Below are 20,707 nucleotides of genomic sequence, written 5' to 3'. Positions count from 1 at the left end.
ATATATATATATATATATGTGTATATGTATATGTGTATATGTATATATATATATATATATATATATATATATATACACACATATATATACATATATATATACATATACACATATATATATATATATATATATATATATATATATATATATATATATATATATATATATATATATATATATATATATATATATATATATATATACATATATATATATATATATACAGCAAGCCCCATGATGGACAAAATCCAACAGATGAAGAGAGCAAGCAGACTCATTCAAATAAATCATGTCACTGTAATCCAGGGCGGGTAAAAGAAAAAAAGTGGCAGCAACAAGCTTTTTCCTGTGAAACATGATCTGTTCCTGGAAGAGAAGCCCAACTTCAGCCTCAGTGTCTTTATTAGATGTTCAATGTGTGGCTTATAGGAAGGACTGTCATCAACCACAATACCGAGGTATGTGTACGAGGCCACAACCTCTGACTTGGATTCTTGAGATCAAATATATTTTCCTTTGGGTTTGTTTTCTTCCCATTTGTGGCTTTAATGTAGTGTTACATCCTGTTTGTTTGCTTCCATCTGTATACATGTCCAGATTCACTGTTATGTTTCTATTCGTACATTGCTGTGTGATCACTGTTCCCTCTGCTGACTGATGTGACCTTTTGTATCTCACACTGATACTTGTCATATTTGTATCTGCGCCTAAAAGATAAAAAGTTTTCCATGCTAAAACACAGCTCCACCTCCTGCAGTTCTCCCTCTGAACCACTAGATGTCTCTGTTATCTAAATGAAGACGTGCAGCACAGCAACCACAGCAGCGCTCAGATCACACGTGTCCTGTTCTTATGTCTAAAAGCATGAAACAGGTGAGACAGGTGGGATCAATATTAATGTTGTGGAAATATATGAAAAAGCAACAGAAGAGTGAAAACATTTCGTGTTTCTAGAAAGATCTTTCAGCTCACAGCTGCTCACAGACTGTATTTACAAGTGACAAACTGCAACTCTACAGTACATCTACAGTATATATCAAATATGTTCTGTATTCAAATCTATTGAGTGATGTTTGAAAGTCTTTCCAGGTGAGTTTGATCCAGGAGGGTCTGAAGCCAGAGTGAGACAGAGACTGTGCAGAGACTGTAGAAGGACAGAGCAGCAGCAGAGCAGTCCAGATACACTGATGATCCTCTGTCAGATCCAGAGGGACACACAGGGATGATGCTGGACTCTACATTGTGTCTGACAGTGGAGCTGTTCTCAGAGCAGTTCACTCTGCAGCACTGACAGTCATCTGCACTTCATTCCTCTGTCAGTCACTGCTGGATGAAGCTCTCCTCTCCACCTCCCAGTAACATGGCCCAGTCAGAGCGTCTCTACACACAAGCTGCTGCTGCTTCAACCTCTCTGGATCATCAGGACACAGCTGCTCCTCTCTCAGCACACACACCGTCCTGTTTACCATCATCGCCTCCACCTGCAGAGAGAAGAAGGAAGAGCAGAGGAGATAAACGAGTGTTTCCAGAGACTCTTCATCAGCTGTCAGTGATGCAGCACATCCAGTATAAAGAGCAGCAGGGACGTCAGTGCTGGGACTGTACTAGGACTCATTGTTGCTTCACTTTCTCTAATCTTTGGATTTTTATTGAAGTTGATGAAAATGTTTTTGACTCCTAGTTTTAGTTTGGACTTTCATTCATTAGAAGAACCTTGGTGTGTCCACTCTGAGCTCTGTAGGAACCCCAACAATCCAGATGGACGGTTCCAGCTGTTAACTGGAGGAATACCAGCCAAACATCTGCTCTCACTAAACTCTTCCTCACCTACAGACTGTGTTCTTCACTGCTTTAAATTCGGAAATTAATGCAGTCATTCGTCTGCGTGCTGCTTTGTTCAGAGAGCTGATTGGCTGTTGACAGTGTTTGATCAGAGCGTGTCAGCCGTTACCATGGTGACCATAAAGGTGAGAAACAGGAAGTGTTTGTGTCCAATCCTGAAGCCTGTCACCGTTCTCCTCTCACAGCTTCACTGAGAAGCTGCAGCTTTACAGGAAACACTGGATCTTTGTTTCATACTGACTGTGTTTAGTACAATACTGCTGACAGCACCACCCACTCACTCCATCACTCTACTGACCTCAGAGTCTCCAGTCTGTAGTCTGGACTCTGCTGAAGATCAGACAGCTGCTTCACATCTGGATCCTTCAGGTTGTTTCCAAACATGTAGTTGTATCTCAGGTCCAGCTCTCTCAGATGGGAGGGGTTGGACTTCAGTGCTGCTGCCAGATAATCACAGCTGATCTTTGACAAACCACAGAAACTCAATCTGTATAAAGAATGAAAGATGTAAGTTTATTAGACAAAGTGCTTGAAAGCATTCAGTGTTTCATCATCTGTTCAGAGCTGAAGAAGATTCAGAATGTAGAAGTTTAGAAAATGGAAACTCCAAACAGCTGAAGCCAACAGGAAGCAGCTTCAAACAGGAAACTGTGCAGAGTTTCAGACTATATGTCCTGATGCAGCCAGTTGGATTTTGGAGATTTGAATCTCTGTTCTGTGACTAAGTCCTTGAATTATTTCTTCCAGTTGGTCCAACAAGACAGACTAAGTATTGGACATGTGTTGTGGCTCCATCAGGGGAGCTTCTAAATGTGATGTGATGGCCCCTCTGGGTCTGTCAGGTCACAGCACTGAAGAGAGCTCAAACTGGGCACACAGTTGTTCCAGTCTGGACCAAAGACTCTATACTGGGACTGAGGGACTGCTCTGACTGCACCCACTGGGACTTTTTAAAGGCTCATGTTCTCACTTAGATCATCGATTTCTACTGAGATTTCTTTCTGGGGAAAATGGGGATTACTTTGGAAACAGGAAGTATTTTCCCCAATAAGCAGCCCTGGATTAGTAAATCACTCCAACATGTTCTCAGGCAGAAGAAGCTGTCTTGTTATGAGGGAGAGAAGAAAAAGATTGAGGCACAGAAACTTGTTGAAAGAGAGATAAAGCAGCTAAAATCAGATGTAAAAGTAAAGCAGAGGATGAGCTGAATAAAGGACACTCAAGGCTGGCTTGGAAAGGAATGAAGTCCATGGTGGGGATGCAGAACAAGGAGCAAAGATGAATGTGATGCTGAATCAGCAGAAGACTTGGACTCATTTGATTCCAGCTTTGATATCATTGATTTCAATGAAGAGCTTTGTGATTGTAGCAAAGGGCTGGTAGCTCTGAGAGTCCCACTGATGAGGTGTTTGTGTGGAAATCTCTTAGTGGGACCAAAGAGAGAAAAAGCCCTGGTCCTGATGCTGTGGGAGGGAGATGATTGAAGTGTGCTGTGAGGAACATTTTCCAGTCCTCCTTGGAACAACAGGAAGTTCCCAGCATATGGAAACAAAGGTTAAGTGTCCTATGGCACTCAGTGATGATGGTGCTGTGGCCCCACCACCTCCACCTCTTTGTAAAGGAACTAACTGTAATCTGAAGCTTCAAATGGAACTAAGACTTCCTCCACTAGGTGGCAGTGTCTGATGAGAAAGTGTTAGTGGAGCTGGCCTGGAGTCAGAAACAGGAAGATGCAGGATTTGGGCTGAAATGGGGAAAAGTGGTTAGCACTAGTGCCTTAAAGCAAGAAGGTTGTAGGTTGAAGCTTGTTGGCCTTTCTGTGGAGGTTGGATGTTCTCCCACAGTCCAATGAAATGCTGCTTAGGTTCATTGGTGCTTCTACATTGGCTGTAGGTGTGGATGTGAGGGAGTGCTTCTCTGTCGCTCTCTGTTGGCCCTGTGATGGACTCCTCACCTGTGCAGGTGGACCACGCCTCTTGCCCTATGACAGCTAGGGCACAGGCTGCAGCCCTGTGAGCCTAAGCTGAATAAACAGTTAGCAAAAATGATCCATAGATGGCCTGAAATCCCCCAGTTAGCAGTTTGGTAGATAGCTATGACATGCTAATCCCATCCAGCAGCTGTATTCTACCTGTAAGCTGATCCCTGCTGAGCCAAAGCACTTTTTCATATACAAATTACAACCTTTAATAGAAACCTATTGGTCAGCATCTTATTAGCCTGCTGTTAGCTTCATTCCACAGAAAACTGAGAGAAACTAACAGAGTTGATAAAGAATAAAGAGAAATGTGCTGATTTAAAGCCTTTGAAGTGCTTCAGATGATCTCTGTCCACTTCTGTCCACTCATTCATTCATGTAAGCTTTCTGATGCAGCTTTGATCTTCACAGTCTGCTTCATGAAACTCATTCTAACCCTGAATGTCAGAGTGTTCCTCCTCCTCTTTCCCATCATTCATGCTGGCAGTGGAGGAGATTTGGATGTTGGACTGTGTTTGGATGATGTGTGTATGTTTGTGTTGGACTGCTGTCTGTAAAGCAAACGCACATTTTGCTTTGGATTTCAGTGTCACACAGACTTTAAGGTGGAATGAAGAGTTTGAGAGTTTCACAGTGAATTATCCAGTGGAGGATTTTTCTTCTTCTTTGAAGGTTTGAAATGTGAACATTGTTCTGCTGCAGTCAATGGACTAAACCAGAGAAGAAGAAAACAGACTTTACCATGAAGATCCTCAGTGTGGATCAGTATAATATCAGCCTGATGTCTGCAGTTTAGAGACAGCACAACAATCATATTCATCTCAGCACAACTAAAACATGCTGACTGACCTCAGAGTTTCAAATCGACAACGTGGACTCTCCAGGAAACCACACAGATGCTTCACTCCTGGATCCTGCAGCTTGTTGTTGCAGCTCAGGTCCAGCTCTCTCAGATGGGAGGGGTTGGACTTCAGTGCTGCTGCCAGATAATAACAGCTGATCTCTGACAAACCACAGCTCACCAATCTGTATAAAGAATGAAAGATGTAAGTTTATTAGACAAAGTGCTTGAAAGCATTCAGTGTTTCATCATCTGTTCAGAGCTGAAGAAGGTTCAGAATGTAGAAGTTTAGAAAATGGAAACTCCAAACAGCTGAAGCCAACAGGAAGCAGCTTCAAACAAACACAACAAGAGAAAAAACTCTGAATGTTTCACATTAAAGTCGTACATTTCTCATAAAAACAGGACAAAGACTTGAAAAAGTCGTGTTTTTCCTTCCAGGAACCACATGGCTTCACTTTTAAAGGTGAAGTGTGACAGAAACGGACATATTTGAAGTCCAACACCTTTTTCCAGTCACATTATTAAAGCAGACAAACTACAAGCTCATTTTCATTCCAACAAGTCATCTTCTGACCTGGACTAACAACACTGGTCTCTATGTGCAGCTGGCTGTGAGACCAGTGCTCAGGGAGCGTCTACAAAGTGCAACACTGAAAGAACATCACACACTCATTTGCTTCCAGCACTTTCACACAAACATCTACTGTCATCATTGTCACCAAACTCTGTGGATCCTTTATTGCAAATTCAAATGGGATCAAATGGTCAGACAAAAGAGGGTTATGAGGAAATATGATGAAATGTTGTGTATTAGCAGCAAGTTATTGAATCATTTTCCTCAGAAACCAAACAAAATGATTGACAAACATGTTTTTACAAACTCAGTGTTGGACTTGGATCAGCAGGATAAGCTGATGTTTAAAGGCATTTGAGTCTCGCTGTATGAGAGTCCAGTTATTACTCAATATTTATGGATGATGTTCTATCAGTGTTGCACTTTGTAGACGCTCCCTGAGCCTCACAGCCAGCTGCACATGGACCAGCTGACATTACCCAGCATTAGAGGCGGCTGTAAAAAATTCATGTTCCCATTTAAATGGTTTTAATTTGAATAAAACGATGTTGATTCATTCAATCCTGAATCGATGTTTAATATTAATGTATTTTGCCAGAATCTCAGCTTAAAGCTCCCAAAAGTATTTCAACAACAAGCAAACAGATAAAACAGTAAATGAGAGCAGCTAAACACACAAAGATGGAAACACAGAGCGTGGATCGTTCACTCGACGGCACGTACACGGACACGCCGTCGGGGCTGACAGTGGACAGCTCACAGATCCTGAAGCTGCAGGTTTCATCTGTCTCCAACCAAAACTGAGTGAAGCAGCAGCAGAAGAAGATCCAAACTCTGCTTTACGTTTGATGAACATCGTCATGAATTCTCTCTGACTTTGACCTTTACTTCCTGCACAGCTCTCTCTCTCTCAGTGTACTTCAAGAACAGTTTACCTTCAGAAATCTGTTTCCTGCATGATTCACTGCTTATTACGCACCAGTCTGCTGTTGTGTTCACTGCTGTCAGCCTCCGAAAACAAAGCCTCATTTCTGCTGTTCAATACTGAAGAAATTTAAACCTTTTAAAATGATGACAGATTACAAACTCTCAGCTGTGTCTGTAATCAAACCTCTGTAACTTTGCTTCACTTCAGCAGCATCAGCTCATGTTCACATGTTGATTCATGGTTTGCTTCAGTTTTTCATCGACTGCAGAAGATTTTGAAGGTTATCTGCTATAAAAAGCCAGAACAGGAAAATCTGCTTCATGTGTTTCTGTTTGATCCTCAGTGACTTTGACACAAAGGCCTCTGCTGTGATGATCACACCTCTGATCAGGTCTCAAAGTGTCAGCTTTGTTTTTATACATATGGATATGTGCTGATAAATGATCAGAGTTAGAATATTTCCCACTGTCTGCTGTGTGCCGTGACCTTTGACCTGCTAAAGACAGTCAGCTGTGGATGATTCATTGTTGTGTCTGATACTTAGAACTGTGAGGAAGAAGCTACACAGTTAATCAGGGTCCCCTCTCTCTGAATCAGGAAAGGTGGGCAGGCCGCGTGTGGGCCGCGGGCCATACGTTGAGTCTCACTGTTTGAAATGTGAACATTGTTCTGCTGCAGTCAATGGACTAAACCAGAGAAGAAGAAAACAGACTTTACCATGAAGATCCTCAGTGTGGATCAGTATAATATCAGCCTGATGTCTGCAGTTTAGAGTCAGCACAACAATCATATTCATCTCAGCACAACTAAAACATGCTGACTGACCTCAGAGTTTCAAATCGACAACGTGGACTCTCCAGGAAACCACACAGATGCTTCACTCCTGGATCCTGCAGCTTGTTGTTGCAGCTCAGGTCCAGCTCTCTCAGATGGGAGGGGTTGGACTTCAGTGCTGCTGCCAGATAATCACAGCTGATCTCTGACAAACCACAGCTCACCAATCTGTATAAAGAATGAAAGATGTAAGTTTATTAGACAAAGAGCTTGAAATCATTCAATGTTTCATCATCTGTTCTGAGCTGAAGAAGGTTCAGAATGTAGAAGTTTAGAAAATGGAAACTCCAAACAGCTGAAGCCAACAGGAAGCAGCTTCAAACAAACACAACAAGAGAAAAAACTCTGAATGTTTCACATTAAAGTCGTACATTTCTCATAAAAACAGGACAAAGACTTGAAAAAGTCGTGTTTTTCCTTCCAGGAACCACATGGCTTCACTTTTAAAGGTGAAGTGTGACAGAAACGGACATATTTGAAGTCCAACACCTTTTTCCAGTCACATTATTAAAGCAGACAAACTACAAGCTCATTTTCATTGCAACAAGTCATCTTCTGACCTGGACTAACAACACTGGTCTCTATGTGCAGCTGGCTGTGAGACCAGTGCTCAGGGAGCGTCTACAAAGTGCAACACTGAAAGAACATCACACACTCATTTGCTTCCATCATCCAACCTGAAGAGGAAACTGACGGCTCCCCTTCAAAGTAAAAGCTGCTCCTTTTGGACACAGTATCAAAGAAAGTCTACAGTATAACACAGAAAAGACAGAGCAAAGTTTTGGTTGGTTTTAAATTGTGCAGAAATGAAACAACACTAAGCTCAATTATGTGACAGACATTTCATCCCATGTCAGTTTGGCCTCATCCTGGGCCGGATTATCCAGCACACACTCTGACCACAGGCCCAGGGGCCACGCACAGCTGGCTCCATCCAAGAGACAGGAAACAAACCAACACAATAATAAAAAGCACCATGTGATCTTCTTACATCTTCAAGACAAACATAGTAAAAACATGAGCATATTTGTTTCCTGATAAAATGATGTGACAGGTAGAACAGAGTAAAGTGGTGGTGTTACAGCCTTTCTCCCCTCTGCTGCCGAGGCTGTTAGTCTCTCCCAAACTCAGCTACAGGACTTCCAAATGAATGAAAGCAGCAGAAGTGGCTTTACAAATGAAAGAGGAAGAGGAGAAGAAGAGGAGAGGGAGGCCACCCTGACCATCACTCCAGCTGAAAACATCACACTTCCATTAAAGTTGGTGAGGAAATGTTGAGCAGGATGAGCTGCTGGCTAATCTGGAGGCTGTAGCAGCAGCTCACAGTCACAGTGGGTTTCCACTCATGAAAAAGCTCTGGCTGCTTCATTTCTCATCTCATATCAGAGACTTTAAAGCTTCACTGAAGCTGTACTGTGATGCTTCCATATTCCAGTGAGGCCTCCATAATGATTTCAGCTGTTCTGTACACACACTGTGTGCCCTGTATGGCTCAAAGTCTCTGCAGCCTGTTTTTATCTGCTATCATCAGATCGTCATCATCCTCATTCACATCCCTCACACACTCTACAGCCTCATCAGCACTGACTTCATCTTCACTGACTGATGGAGCACAACATGAACCTGTGGAGGCTGAAACACTGTCCTGTCAAACATCTCCCCGTCACCACTCCACTTCTGTCAGCCTTTAAATGAACCCTGCTCAAGCCTGTCACTTCTGTTTGGAGCCAAAAGAAAAAACTGTTGTTCAGTCGTTTGGAAAGACTCAACATTTCTGAAAGCACTCAAACTTCTTCACATTTGTCTTCAGACACATCCTGAACATTTAGGAACTAAAGAAAGTTCCAGGAGGGTGGCACGGATGCCCCTCCGGTGGTCCTCCTTGGGCTCTCGCACTCTGGGGCCTCTGGATGTCTGGAGCCTGGATCTCCTCCATGCCTGCTTCATGCCCTGGGGGGCGGGGCTATGGCTCTCTACACCCTCTAGCAGACCATTACATGAAGAAACCTTTTGAATACAAGCGTGCTGATCCACACAGGTGTGCACACGGGTGTTCACTGTTCATAGACATAAACTACACCTCTATTGGTGCTATTTCCAAGCACATTGTGCGCTGCCGGTCCTGCTTGCTGCACAACAACATTCAATATTTAGTATTTACTGCTGTTTACACTAGATTAACGTGATGGTGTTGTGTTTAGTATGTTGCTGTTTTTTTTGCTTGTTTTCTCTTCTTTTTCTCTCAACAGGTGATCCAGGAGATTTCCCCCCCACCCCCACCCCCCACCCCTTTCTCACTGTCCCTCTCCCCTTCTGTTTTTCTTTTCCTTCCTCTTTCTCTCTCCCTTTCCTGTCCCTCACTCATGTCTGTCCCGTCTGTAACAACTGAAAATAAAATAAAATAAATAATAAAAACAAAGGTCGATCAAATGGACCAATACGGCAATGCCACGATGATCCATTTGGCAAAGTAAATCCATTGTGTCTCCTTGTTGGTCTTCAGACAACAATTCTGACGGATAAAGAACCAAATGGGACAGGCAAAAAAAAAAAAAGGAACTAAAGAAAGTTTCAAACATCAATCAAAGACCTGAAATATAGAAAAACTACAACAGCTGCAGACAGTGAACTCACCTCAGAGTCTCCAGTCGACAGTTTGGACTCTCCAGTCCAGCACACAGAAGCTTCACTCCTGAATCCTGCAGCTTGTTCTCGCTCATGTCCAGCTCTGTCAGATGGGAGGGGTTGGACTTCAGAGCTGAGGCCACAACTTCACAGTGAGTCTCTGAGAGTCCACAGTGAGTCAGTCTGTGATGATAGAAAATATAAAATGTGTTATTATAAAAGCAGAAAATCTGCATTATAAACACAGACTGAATGTACATGAAGACAAAACAGAGTGAGGTCATAATCTGATGAATCTGCTCTTCACATCTGTGCTTCAGCTCCTCTTACTGTGTTTGACATGACACAGTGATTGAGTCTCTCTCAGACCTGCAGACTTTGAATGAGAATCTTTGTTTGGCTTTAATCTGTAGATGAAGGAGGAAGATGGTGTCACATTTAGGCTTCCATAATGTCCACAGTCTGTCACTGAGATCTGATCCAGAGTCAGAGTGAAGACACACATTTGGATTGTTTCCTATTTTGACTCCAGAACATTTTGAATGAGTTCAGCTCAGTGAAGAGTCCCAGCTGGAAAGATGATCTCTGTTTGCTACCTGCTGTCAGGTACGACTGTTCACGTCCACACGCAGGAAAAACCTGCTGACTGCTACCAAACGGAGCAGAAATCTCATCACTGGACAATAATGATGAACTCACAGCTGCTGATATCACATCTGATTTCAGGGGAACTAAACACAGAAATGATTGGCTCATTTGAGCTTTCTGAGCCATTATCTGCTGCTGTGTCGCTAGTTGGCAGAAAATGATTTGTATTCCTGTTCAGGGCTTCAGTGTTTATGAGTCCAGATCCAGGTGACAGCAAGTCAAAATGATGTTACCTGTCTGTGTCCAGCAGCAGCCTGTATTCACTTTGAATATTGTTATAACCTGACATGGATCAGTTTGTCTTTGATTGGTTTGTAAATGTCACTGTTTCCATTGGACCTGAGTGACGTACAAAGACAGAGAGGGAGAGAAAGGAGAGAGAGGATGGAGACAGCAAAGAGAGAGCAAACACAAACAGGTGAGAGTGGACAGGTGACCAAGGTCAGCAACCAATCAGAGAGCTTCTGTTTGACCCACAGTCACTGATGATGACTGCACATAACCAAGCAGTGTGTTACTCTGATATCAAACATGGATCCTGCTCTTATAATAACGATCATCAGATGATATTATTGTGTTATTTTGTAGCTGAATACGATGTTTGTGTGATTATCAGTGAAAGAAGCAGTGAGGAGGATGGAGAGAGAGAGAGGACAGAGGGTGAAGTTAGAAACACTAAAAGGATTTTTCATGGATTTCATGGATGATTTGAGTGATTTCCAGCAGGACACTTAAACATGTCAGTGGACGTCCTAAAGAACATATTCACTGATATGAAACGTGTCACTGAACAGGATCAATATCAGTGGAAACATGGTGGAAACAGCTGTGACTGCATGGATGTGACACACTTCAAATCTGTTCTCCACTCTTGGATTTGGGACCCATGGAGCTGCTGCTGAGTCTGTACAATAAAGGAATGGTGTGGAAGGTTGCAGCGTACGGACACAAACACTTTGTGGTTACAATCTGATTTTATTTTCAAAATTAAACTTCTAACCTACACTGATCAATGATGTTAATGATCACATCTGGACTCACCCAGCCTTTCTGCAGTTCCTCACAGCAGGAATCAGTCTCTGTCGTCCCTGCTCTGATGTGTTGTACTTCTGCAGGTCCAACTCATCCAGAACCTCCTCTGACATCTGCAGCATGAAGGCCAGAGCTGAGCACTGGATCTCAGAGAGTTCCTGTTCTGATCTGTTCTCTAACTTCAGGAACTCTTGGATCTCCTGATGTACTGAGAGGTCGTTCATCTCCATCAGACAGTGGAAGATGTTGATGCTTCTGTCAGGAGAGATTTTATCACTGTTCATCTCCTTCAGGTTGTTGACGACTCTCTGGATGGTTTCTGGACTGATCTCTGTCTGACCCAGCAGACCTGCTAAGAGTCTCTGGTTGGACTCCAGACAGAGGCCATGAAGGAAGCGGACAAACAGGTCCAGGTGGCCATTTTTACTCTGGAGGGATTTCTCCATGACTCTCATAAGCAAATCATCAGAAAATGAAATGTAATAGTAAGGATCATCTGGATTATTTTCCAGGAAGTTCTTCAGCACCTCTGTCTTCCTATTGGTGTGACAGTGGAACATGTAGACAGCAGCCAGAAACTCCTGAATGCTCAGATGAACAAAGCAGTAGACTGGTTTCTGGAAGATCACACACTCTCTTTTGAAGATCTCTGTACAAACTCCTGAGTACACCGAGGCCTCTGTCACATCCAGACCACACTGCTCCAGGTCTTCTTGGTAGAACATGATGTTTCCTTTCTCCAGATGTTCAAACGCCAGCCTCCCCAGCTTCAGAAGAACTTCCCTGTTAGCTTCCATCAGCTCCTGTGGACTCGTCTCATGTCCCTCATGGTACTTGTTCTTCTTCCTCTTTGTCTGAACCAGCAGGAAGTGTGAGTACATGTCAGTCAGGGTCTTGGGCAGCTCTCCTCTCTGCTCTGTAGTCAACATGTGCTCCAGAACTGTAGCAGTGATCCAGCAGAAGACTGGGATGCTACACATGATGTGGAGGCTCCTGGATGTCTTCATGTGGGAGATGATTCTGCTGGACAGCTCTTCATCACTGAATCTCCTCCTGAAGTACTCCTCCTTCTGGGCGTCAGTGAAGCCTCGTACTTCTGTTAGCCTGTCAACACATGTAGGAGGGATCTGATTGGCTGCTGCAGGTCGGGAAGTTATCCAGACGAGAGCCGAGGGAAGCAGATTCCCCTGGATGAGGTTTGTCAGCAGCTGGCTGACTGATGACTTCTGTGTGACATCAGACAGCAGCTTCCTGTTGGTGAAATCCAATGAAAGTCTGCTTTCATCCAGGCCGTCAAAGATGAACAAAAGCTGAGAGACAGCCAGCGTCTCTGCTGTGACCTTCTGTAATGTTGGATGGAAAACATGGAGCAGCTCCAGAAGACTGTACTGCTCATCTCTGATCAGGTTCAGCTCCCTGAATGAAAGCAGAACCACCACACTGACATGTTGGTTCTCCAAGCCCTCTGCCCAGTCCAGAGTGAACTTCTGCACTGAGAAGGTTTTTCCAACACCAGCCACGCCGTTGGTCAGAACCACTCTGACGGGTCTCTGTTGGTCAGGTAAGGCTTTAAAGATGTCCTGGCACCTGATTGGAGCGTCATGGAGGGCGTCCATCTTGGAAGCTGTCTCCAGCTGCCTCACCTCATGTTGGCTATGAACCTCTTCACTCTGTCCCTCTGTGATGTAGAGCTCAGTGTAGATGGTGTTGAGGAGGGTTCTACTTCCTGTTGCATCACTTCCTTCAGTCACACGTTCACATCTCCTCCTCAGACTGACCTTATGTTCATCTAAAACCTCCTGCAGACCAACATCTGCTGAAAGAAAGAAAAACAGAAAGAAAACTCTTCAATGTCTGAACAACAACAAGAAGTCCAGTTCTCAGAAATGAGTCCATCAGCAGACAGATGTTCAGTCTTACTTTGTACACAGCTGCTCTGACTGGCTGTCTGCAGTCCAGCTCTGCTTCTGGATCTTTCTCCACACTGTGGACAGGAGGAGTCTCCTGATGAAGCAGACTGGTCCCAGTATGAGGGGATGCACTGTCTGCAGAACCAGTGTCCACAGCTGGTAGAGACTGGATCCTTCAGGACGTCCTGACACAAAGCACAGCAGGACAGCTGCTCCTCCTCACAGACACCACTCCTTTTCCTCGTCCTCCCTCTGTGAACACATTTCTTTATCACTAAAAACATTGACTGTTAGTGACAAACATCCAGATTTGATGACACTGTGCAGAAGCTGTGATGGTGACACAGAAAAGTCAAAGTGGAGATACTTCTGTCCACCTTTGATTAGACTCATTACAAAAAGGAAAACAAAGTTTGAACACAGTCATGTTTCCAGTTCACTGACTTACATTTATTCCATGGACACTCACTCTAACCTGAACCACAGCTACAACCCAACATTGTTGAGGCCTCATCTCCTCCTTTCCTGACTGTAGAGGTTAAATATGCAACAACCAACAAATAAAAGAATTTGGTTCATTTCAAAGAAATTCACACGGTGACCAAGTAAAGTAACCGTAGTAAAGGAAACAACATCCCGTTGATGGTGGGATTATTTGAAAGATTTGCTTTAGTCACGTCACCAAATGCAGTTGAACCACCCGTGGATCCATGTTTGACCATTCTACCACTCTGAGCTCTGCTTTTTAATCATTTTATTATTATCATCATTCATTTATTCATTCTTTGGAGGGGGGCTATTTCCTAATGCCGCCCTAATAAGGTGATGTTCAAGGGGAAATATAACAGAAACTCTTTCAGTGTTATTCATTAATAAATTAACAGATAAACTGTGAAGAAGAAAAAAACTGAGATTTAAAGGAGAGAGTGAGAAACTTGATCATCCATCCTCATAATACATGTTTATCAGTATCTGCTGTGACCATACTGCAGTAATAACTACAAGTCTGCATTTCTGTGACTGTTGATCAATCACAGCAGGAATCTGAGCTCATCTCTGCACACAGAGCAGCTTCAGCTCTGGGATAAACTGCTCGCTTCACGTCCTTCTCAGCTCACAGACACTCATCCTGATATTTTCCTTTAACATTTGATGGTATAATTCATCTGTGTTTACACTTTATCTGCATAAATACAGAAAAACAGACCCAAACACCAGAAACCATCAGTTTCACCATGTAGAATATATTGCTGTTTCCTTGCTTTTAATTCAGAGAGAAACTCTGATTTTGATTTTCTCTGTTCTCTTTGCCACGGCCCATCCCAGCAGCAGCTGAAGCAGCTGACTGTCACAACACTGAATAACACTTTAGGAGGAACATCTTGATGCTTTCTCAATCATCCAGGAAAGTAAATCTCCAAAAGTTGATTCTGTTCATCTGGACGTAGCATAAATGTGGTTATCCCAGCTGGACTTTTGTCAAAGCTGGAAAGGCTCCTAAAGAAAGCTCCAGCCGATCCAGGAGAGAAGGACAACCGCTGCCCAAGAGAAAACCTGTAGTGATCCCGTGTCAGGAGTATCGGAGCAGTTGAGATGCATTTTTTCTAAACACCAGGTAGGGCTGCACGATTTAGCATAAAATGAGAATCACGATTTTTTGGCTTAGAATTGAGATCACGATTTTCTCACGATTTTCTTTTCCAGTATAAATATTTATTGCACTTATTAACTGCACATCAACTTCGTAACAGTTGAGACTGAACATAAAAACAATAAATAAACATAAAAACAACAAATGTCTCACATTTTGTTGTTGCTGCAAAATGTTGTCCTGCTTGAAATTCCGTCTCCACCGTTGCTCGACGCTGCATGTACAGAGCAGGTAGTGCAACAATAGAAAAATAGTTGGCACTGTGTAGCGTTTGTCTAGGGTGTTGTTAGGTATTTTAGTACCATGGTAGCATTTACTGGATATTGTTTTATAGTGACATTATGCAGGAAAACTCTGTCATTCAATAAGGCCCCTTTTGTTTTAGTTATTTTTCTCTTTGACCCAAGAATTGATGTGTGAGAATCACAGGCTGGTACAAGGTTGAAATACCACAGAGATCACTCCCTCAGCTACATTAGTTTCTTAATCTTTTAGACGCCTGTTGAGGCCAAATGGTTTGTTTCAGATTTCACTAATGAAAGAACTCTTTGTTTTGTGCCTTGAAAATATGTCGCTGAGATAATCACAATTGTAGCTGAACTGATACACTATACAAAGGATGCTTCTTCACCCATGGGCAGGAAGACGCTGCCTTATCTTGGTCTGTACTGGTTTAAACTGAGAATCTGCTGACTCATGAATTTTACCCTCTATATAAACTGTTGTACTTGTGAATAAAGTTGAGTCAATTTGGGAAGACAACCTGAAGCAGTCTCTGTTTTCTTGTTCTCCCAAGCTGCTCCCGAGCTGCTCGTACTAACACGCTGAATGGCATGCTTGAATATTACTTGAGAATATATTTGACTGTGTTACAGACTAAGGGACATTCTCTGCTGATAGACGTCCACGCCTCGGAGGAAGCCGATCCACGGATTAGGCCCTGGAAGCCGTTTCCTTCAATTTTGGTGTCAGAAGTGGGATCCTGACGAAGGTAGGCACTCGTCTTTTATTTTATAAGACTGTGTTATGCCTTTCTCAGTGATCCACATAGAAACGGGATACGCTGACGAGGCCTTCTTCAGTGGCCCACATAGTAACAAGTGGGATACGCTGAGGAGCCTTCGTTAGTGGCCCACATAGAAACACAGGAAGTTGCCTGTTGTTTTGTAAATAAAAGCAGAAAGGACACAGGAAGTTGCCTACTGTCATAAACTAAGAAGTTGCTCACCAGCAGAAAGGACACAGGAAGTTGCCTGGGGTCATAAAACGAGAAGTTGCTCGTTAAAAAGTGAGAAGTTGCTCACTAAAAAGATAAAATTGCTAGCAAAAAAAAAAAATCAAGTAACCTCAGGTGTGCCACAGCAAAAAAAAAAAAAACTAACTTAAATCCTTCAAGCGTCTAAACCCCTCTGGAAATCACTGACCATGGGTCAGAATAATTCAAAGACCTTAGACGGGTCCGATAAAAACTCAAAATTAACTGTAAAACCGAAAAAAATAAAATATAAAAATAGCGGCTCAGTACGACTCCCACTTCCGGTTACGTTTAACCCACGCTCGTGAATCAATGAAGACTTCCATGATTACGTATCCAGAACATGCGGAAGTGCTTACGTGACTGATTTCGTCTTAAACTTAAGAACCGTAAGTTTAATGCATCCTAATTTATTTCCGGAGCCCTATCCCGAACGATTATCGCCAGAAAACAGGTCAGTAGAAATGTTAAATACTATTTGTGATAAGGAAAGTAGGCTGATTAAAAAGTCCTGTAAAAAATATATGATAGAATGTCGTGATGTGACCAATCGCATGCTACCACTATGGAAAAAAGGACCCGAGCCAGACGTAAATGCTTTAAATCAAGCCAGTGTAGGCTCTAGTAAATCCACTGCAGAAAAAACTAGCCTTATATGCCCATCCGTTCAACCTACGGCTCCGCCGCCTTATGATGAAAAAACAGAATTAATAGCTGCTGCGGCGGCTGCACGTCACCAGCGCGTATATCCTGATATAACAGCAAAATCCCAAAGGAGTGAGGAAGGCACTGAAATGACACCTAAATCAGAAGAAGATGACTGGTTTAACCTAGATCAAAGACAGGAACGAGAATACACTGAACGAGAAAGAGAGTTACAGGAACATAAAAAGCAAACAAAACAGTTAATGGCAGAGTGTGAGGAAATCATGAAAGATCCTTTAACTGAACGTACGGAAGCTGAACTGCAGCAAGCCGTTTCCGTCATAGATAATCATGTTCAGCGCCACACTAGAGTAGCGAATGGTTAGACTGTGCCAAAAGCAATAACCAACACCAGAAATTTAATAAGGAACTACTTAAAGCAGAGAAAAGAGGAAAAAACTCAAGAGGGCCCCCACAAAAACACCCGTTATAAAGAAAAGCAGGGATCACAATTTAATGACGTCAGCACCTCCCTCCCGTTCATGATAATAGGGGACATGTGTTGCATTCAACCCCCTAAAATTTCAGAGTTAGCAGCAACCATTAAAGAACTTCCCGATCCTCTAAAAAATCCTACAGCCTTTGTTTCTGCATTACAGAGAAGTACCAGATACCACCACTTGGGTGGGCCTGATTATAGATATATATTATGTCAACGAATCCCAGGTGTGACTGAATCTCAGCTTATTGAAGAAGTAGAGGAACTAGACCCTAAAAATGACCAAGCAGCCAACACCACCTCGTTTTTGTGGATAAACGATGACAAAATCACAGCCTTTTTTCAAAACCTAAAGAAATTTCTGCTCACAATGTCTAGAGATAAAATTGATTTAAATGCAGTAACCATGTGTAAGCAAAAGCCAGATGAATCCATTCTAGTGTTTATGAAACGTTTCACACACTGCTGGACTAATGAGGCATGCATGCCTGAAGGAGGAAATGATCAGATTTTCATAACAACATTCTTAAACAATATTCATCCAGAATGTTCACAACTATTGAAGCTGACTGCCACTGATAATCTCTATGACATGAAGATAAAGAACTTTATCACACTTGTCAAAACAAAAGCTGGTGCAGATCTTTTCCCCAACAGCACGAAGGCTAAAAGTGTTAAGATTATGTTGAATTTTGATGTTGAAGGCTCAGAGGAAAGTGAAAAAATGATGTATGCAGGGGCCCCGCCCCCTCAACAAGCGCAGCAGGGAGATTTCAGAAGGAGAGATAGGAGTGGAGACGCATGTTTTTATTGTGGAAAAATAGGACACTGGAGGAGGGAATGCAAATCAGCAGCACATAGGTCTCAACCACAAAACACAGGACCAGCTCCTGCCACTAGGCGTCAGCAGAGCTCTTACAGACAAGGTAACTGGCAACGCAGACAGGAATCACATCAAAGAAACGGCCCCTTTGCACTTAGGGAGCAACCTTATAATCCACATTTTAATCCCCACCCATATGATAACGAAAGACTGGACCAACCATAGGGAGGCCCAGGTGAAGACGAGGGACAGTGTGAAGCACTACACACAATTTGCAATTGTCCCGTAACACAGAAAGCTTGCCCACGTTAGATATAGAGATAGGTGAAAAGATTTATTCCTTTTTAGTTGACAGTGGAGCCACTAAAAGTTCACTGTCTGGAAAATTCTATAGTGGGCCTGTTTCCTCTGTGTGCATCAACACCATGGGAATAAACGGAACTCTAGTGCAATGCCCCAAAACTCATTCTCTAAAGACACGCTGGGGCCCAAAACCAGACGAAATTACATATCATCCATTCATAATTATTCCAAACTCGCCTGTGAATCTATTAGGCAGAGATTTAATGGCAAAAATGAACTTGTGTATTTCATTTAACACAAAGGGTGAAATGTTTGCAGATACTGATAACAGCTATGTTTTCTCTGCCCTATGCACCGACACCATGGAGAAGGAACAGCCTCTGTGTCAGCTGGACGCCTCAGCAGAGAATGAACTCAATATCCATCTGACTGGTACCCCACGTCACACACTGTGCCAAACACGTGTACAGACACCACTACCAGGTAGCCCCATGCCTGGAAGCCACATATTTGGTTCTCTCACACTGTTCAACAACATGATAACTGCTCACACCAGTGAAGGCCAAACAGTGGTTTTGTCGCATAACTCAGACATAGGCTATGACATTACTGCACCATGTCGACACATAGATCTAACCTACCCCATACACTGTACTATCTCTGCTGTCACATTGCCAGCTGAATATCAAAACATGACATTATGGTCAAGAGGTGAGAATGATGTAGGATTTATCGACTGTACACCTTATCATGCTCAGCTGAAAAACAACAAGCCGGTATATGTCAAGCAATATCCCATTTCCGCTGAAAAAGCCGCAGCCTTAGACATCATCATAGGAGATTTATTGACAGCTGGAGTAATAAAGCCCACAGTATCTCCATATAACACTCCTGTCAATCCTGTGCCAAAGCCTAACAAACCTGGCGTATGGCGTTTCACACAAGACTTAAGGCAAGTTAATGCAGTCATTATGCCTCTGCCACCTCTCGTCCCAGACGTTCCCAGCATACTGACAGCTATTCCAGCAACAGCCACACATTTTACTGTGGTGGATTTGTGCTCCGCCTTTTTCTCAGTACCTGTGCATGAGGACACACAGCCGATATTTGCTTTTACACATAGAGATAAGCAGTACACATGGACTCGCTTACCCCAAGGCATGGTAGACAGCCCTGCGGCTTTCTCAATGGTGGTACGTGCTACCCTGGACGGCTTCATTCCTCCAGAGGGCTGTACTCTGATCCAGTATGTAGATGATCTCCTCCTCTGTGCTGAAAGTGAAAAACTATGTCAAACTGCCACACACATGCTACTCCAGCACCTCCAACAGACTGGCCACAAAGCATCAGCAAAGAAAATGCAGTACTGTCAGACTTCTGTTCAATATTTGGGATTTACACTGTCTCACGGACAACGTTCCATGACTACAGACAGGGTCAAAGCTGTGACCTCTGTCCCTAAGCCCACTACACAGAAGGAAATGCTGTCTTTCCTAGGCATGGTGAACTATTGCAGACAGTGGATACCAGACTGTTCTTTTCATGACCACATTCTGCGTGAATGCTGCAAAAAAGACAAGCCTCCTCGAATACTGTGGTCAACAGAAATGACTGCCTCTTTCAATGCATTACAGGGAGCGCTGACCTCCGCCCCTTGTTTGGGTCTGCCTGACTACCACTTACCGTTCCACCTGTACGTCACAGAGAACGGCACAACCTGTGCAGGCGTATTGGCCCAAGAGCATGGCTGTGGCTACTGTCCAGTAGCCTTCTACTCAAAGGTGCTGCCAGCAGTAGTTCAGGGGATGCCGGCCTGCCTGAGAGCAGTAGCAGCTTGCTCTATCATGATAAGGGACTGCGAGAAGCTCACACTCTCACATGACACTATTCTACACACCAATCACCAGGTCACGACCATTCTAGCAAACATAACTACACAACACATGACCGCACAACGTCGCTCAGGTTATGAAGCTACACTGACTTCAACAGCAAATCTCACTATAAAAGCAAGCAGCACACCCAATTCGCCAGCACACTTACTCATTCGTATGCTGTGTTCCTCTGACCGACAGGATGGTTCAGACGACCCTGACGATCATGATTGTATGACACGTATACAGGAATCCACAGCACCACGCCCAGACTTAGAGCAGACACCAATACCAGACTCAGTCATTGTTTATGTGGACGGGTCCTGTTCAAAACCAAATGACAACTCATTTCTTTGTGGCTATTCGGTGGTGACATTGCCTGACATCATACTAGAGGCTCACTCATTACCATTTCACTCAGCACAAAAAGCAGAGCTCATGG

The 20,707-nt window shown here is 43.3% G+C and overlaps 1 protein-coding gene across 3 annotated transcripts in view; it reads right to left on the bottom strand.

The window, feature by feature from the left end:
• Window positions 1-229: 229 nt before the first annotated feature.
• LOC146670758 (NACHT, LRR and PYD domains-containing protein 12-like) overlaps window positions 230-20,707 on the bottom strand; it is a 266,232-nt gene continuing 245,754 nt past the window's right edge. For all 3 annotated transcript variants that reach the window (XM_085402824.1, XM_085402823.1, XM_085402825.1), the window contains 4 exons: window positions 6,992-7,168; window positions 4,670-4,846; window positions 2,141-2,329; window positions 230-1,481 (listed from right to left, as the gene is read on the bottom strand). In XM_085402824.1, the coding sequence (XP_085258950.1) occupies window positions 1,469-1,481; window positions 2,141-2,329; window positions 4,670-4,846; window positions 6,992-7,168 (556 nt within the window). In that variant the 3' untranslated portion in view covers window positions 230-1,468. The remainder of the gene's footprint in view (window positions 1,482-2,140; window positions 2,330-4,669; window positions 4,847-6,991; window positions 7,169-20,707) is intronic.

This window comes from Rhamphochromis longiceps, linkage group LG4 (genome assembly GCF_057381845.1).
Source record: "Rhamphochromis longiceps isolate RC_006_pf linkage group LG4, R_longiceps_female_GT1.1, whole genome shotgun sequence".
Lineage (NCBI taxonomy): Eukaryota > Metazoa > Chordata > Actinopteri > Cichliformes > Cichlidae > Rhamphochromis > Rhamphochromis longiceps.
Note: the sequence above shows the minus strand (reverse complement) of the source record. Positions and strands in the feature narration are given on the sequence as shown.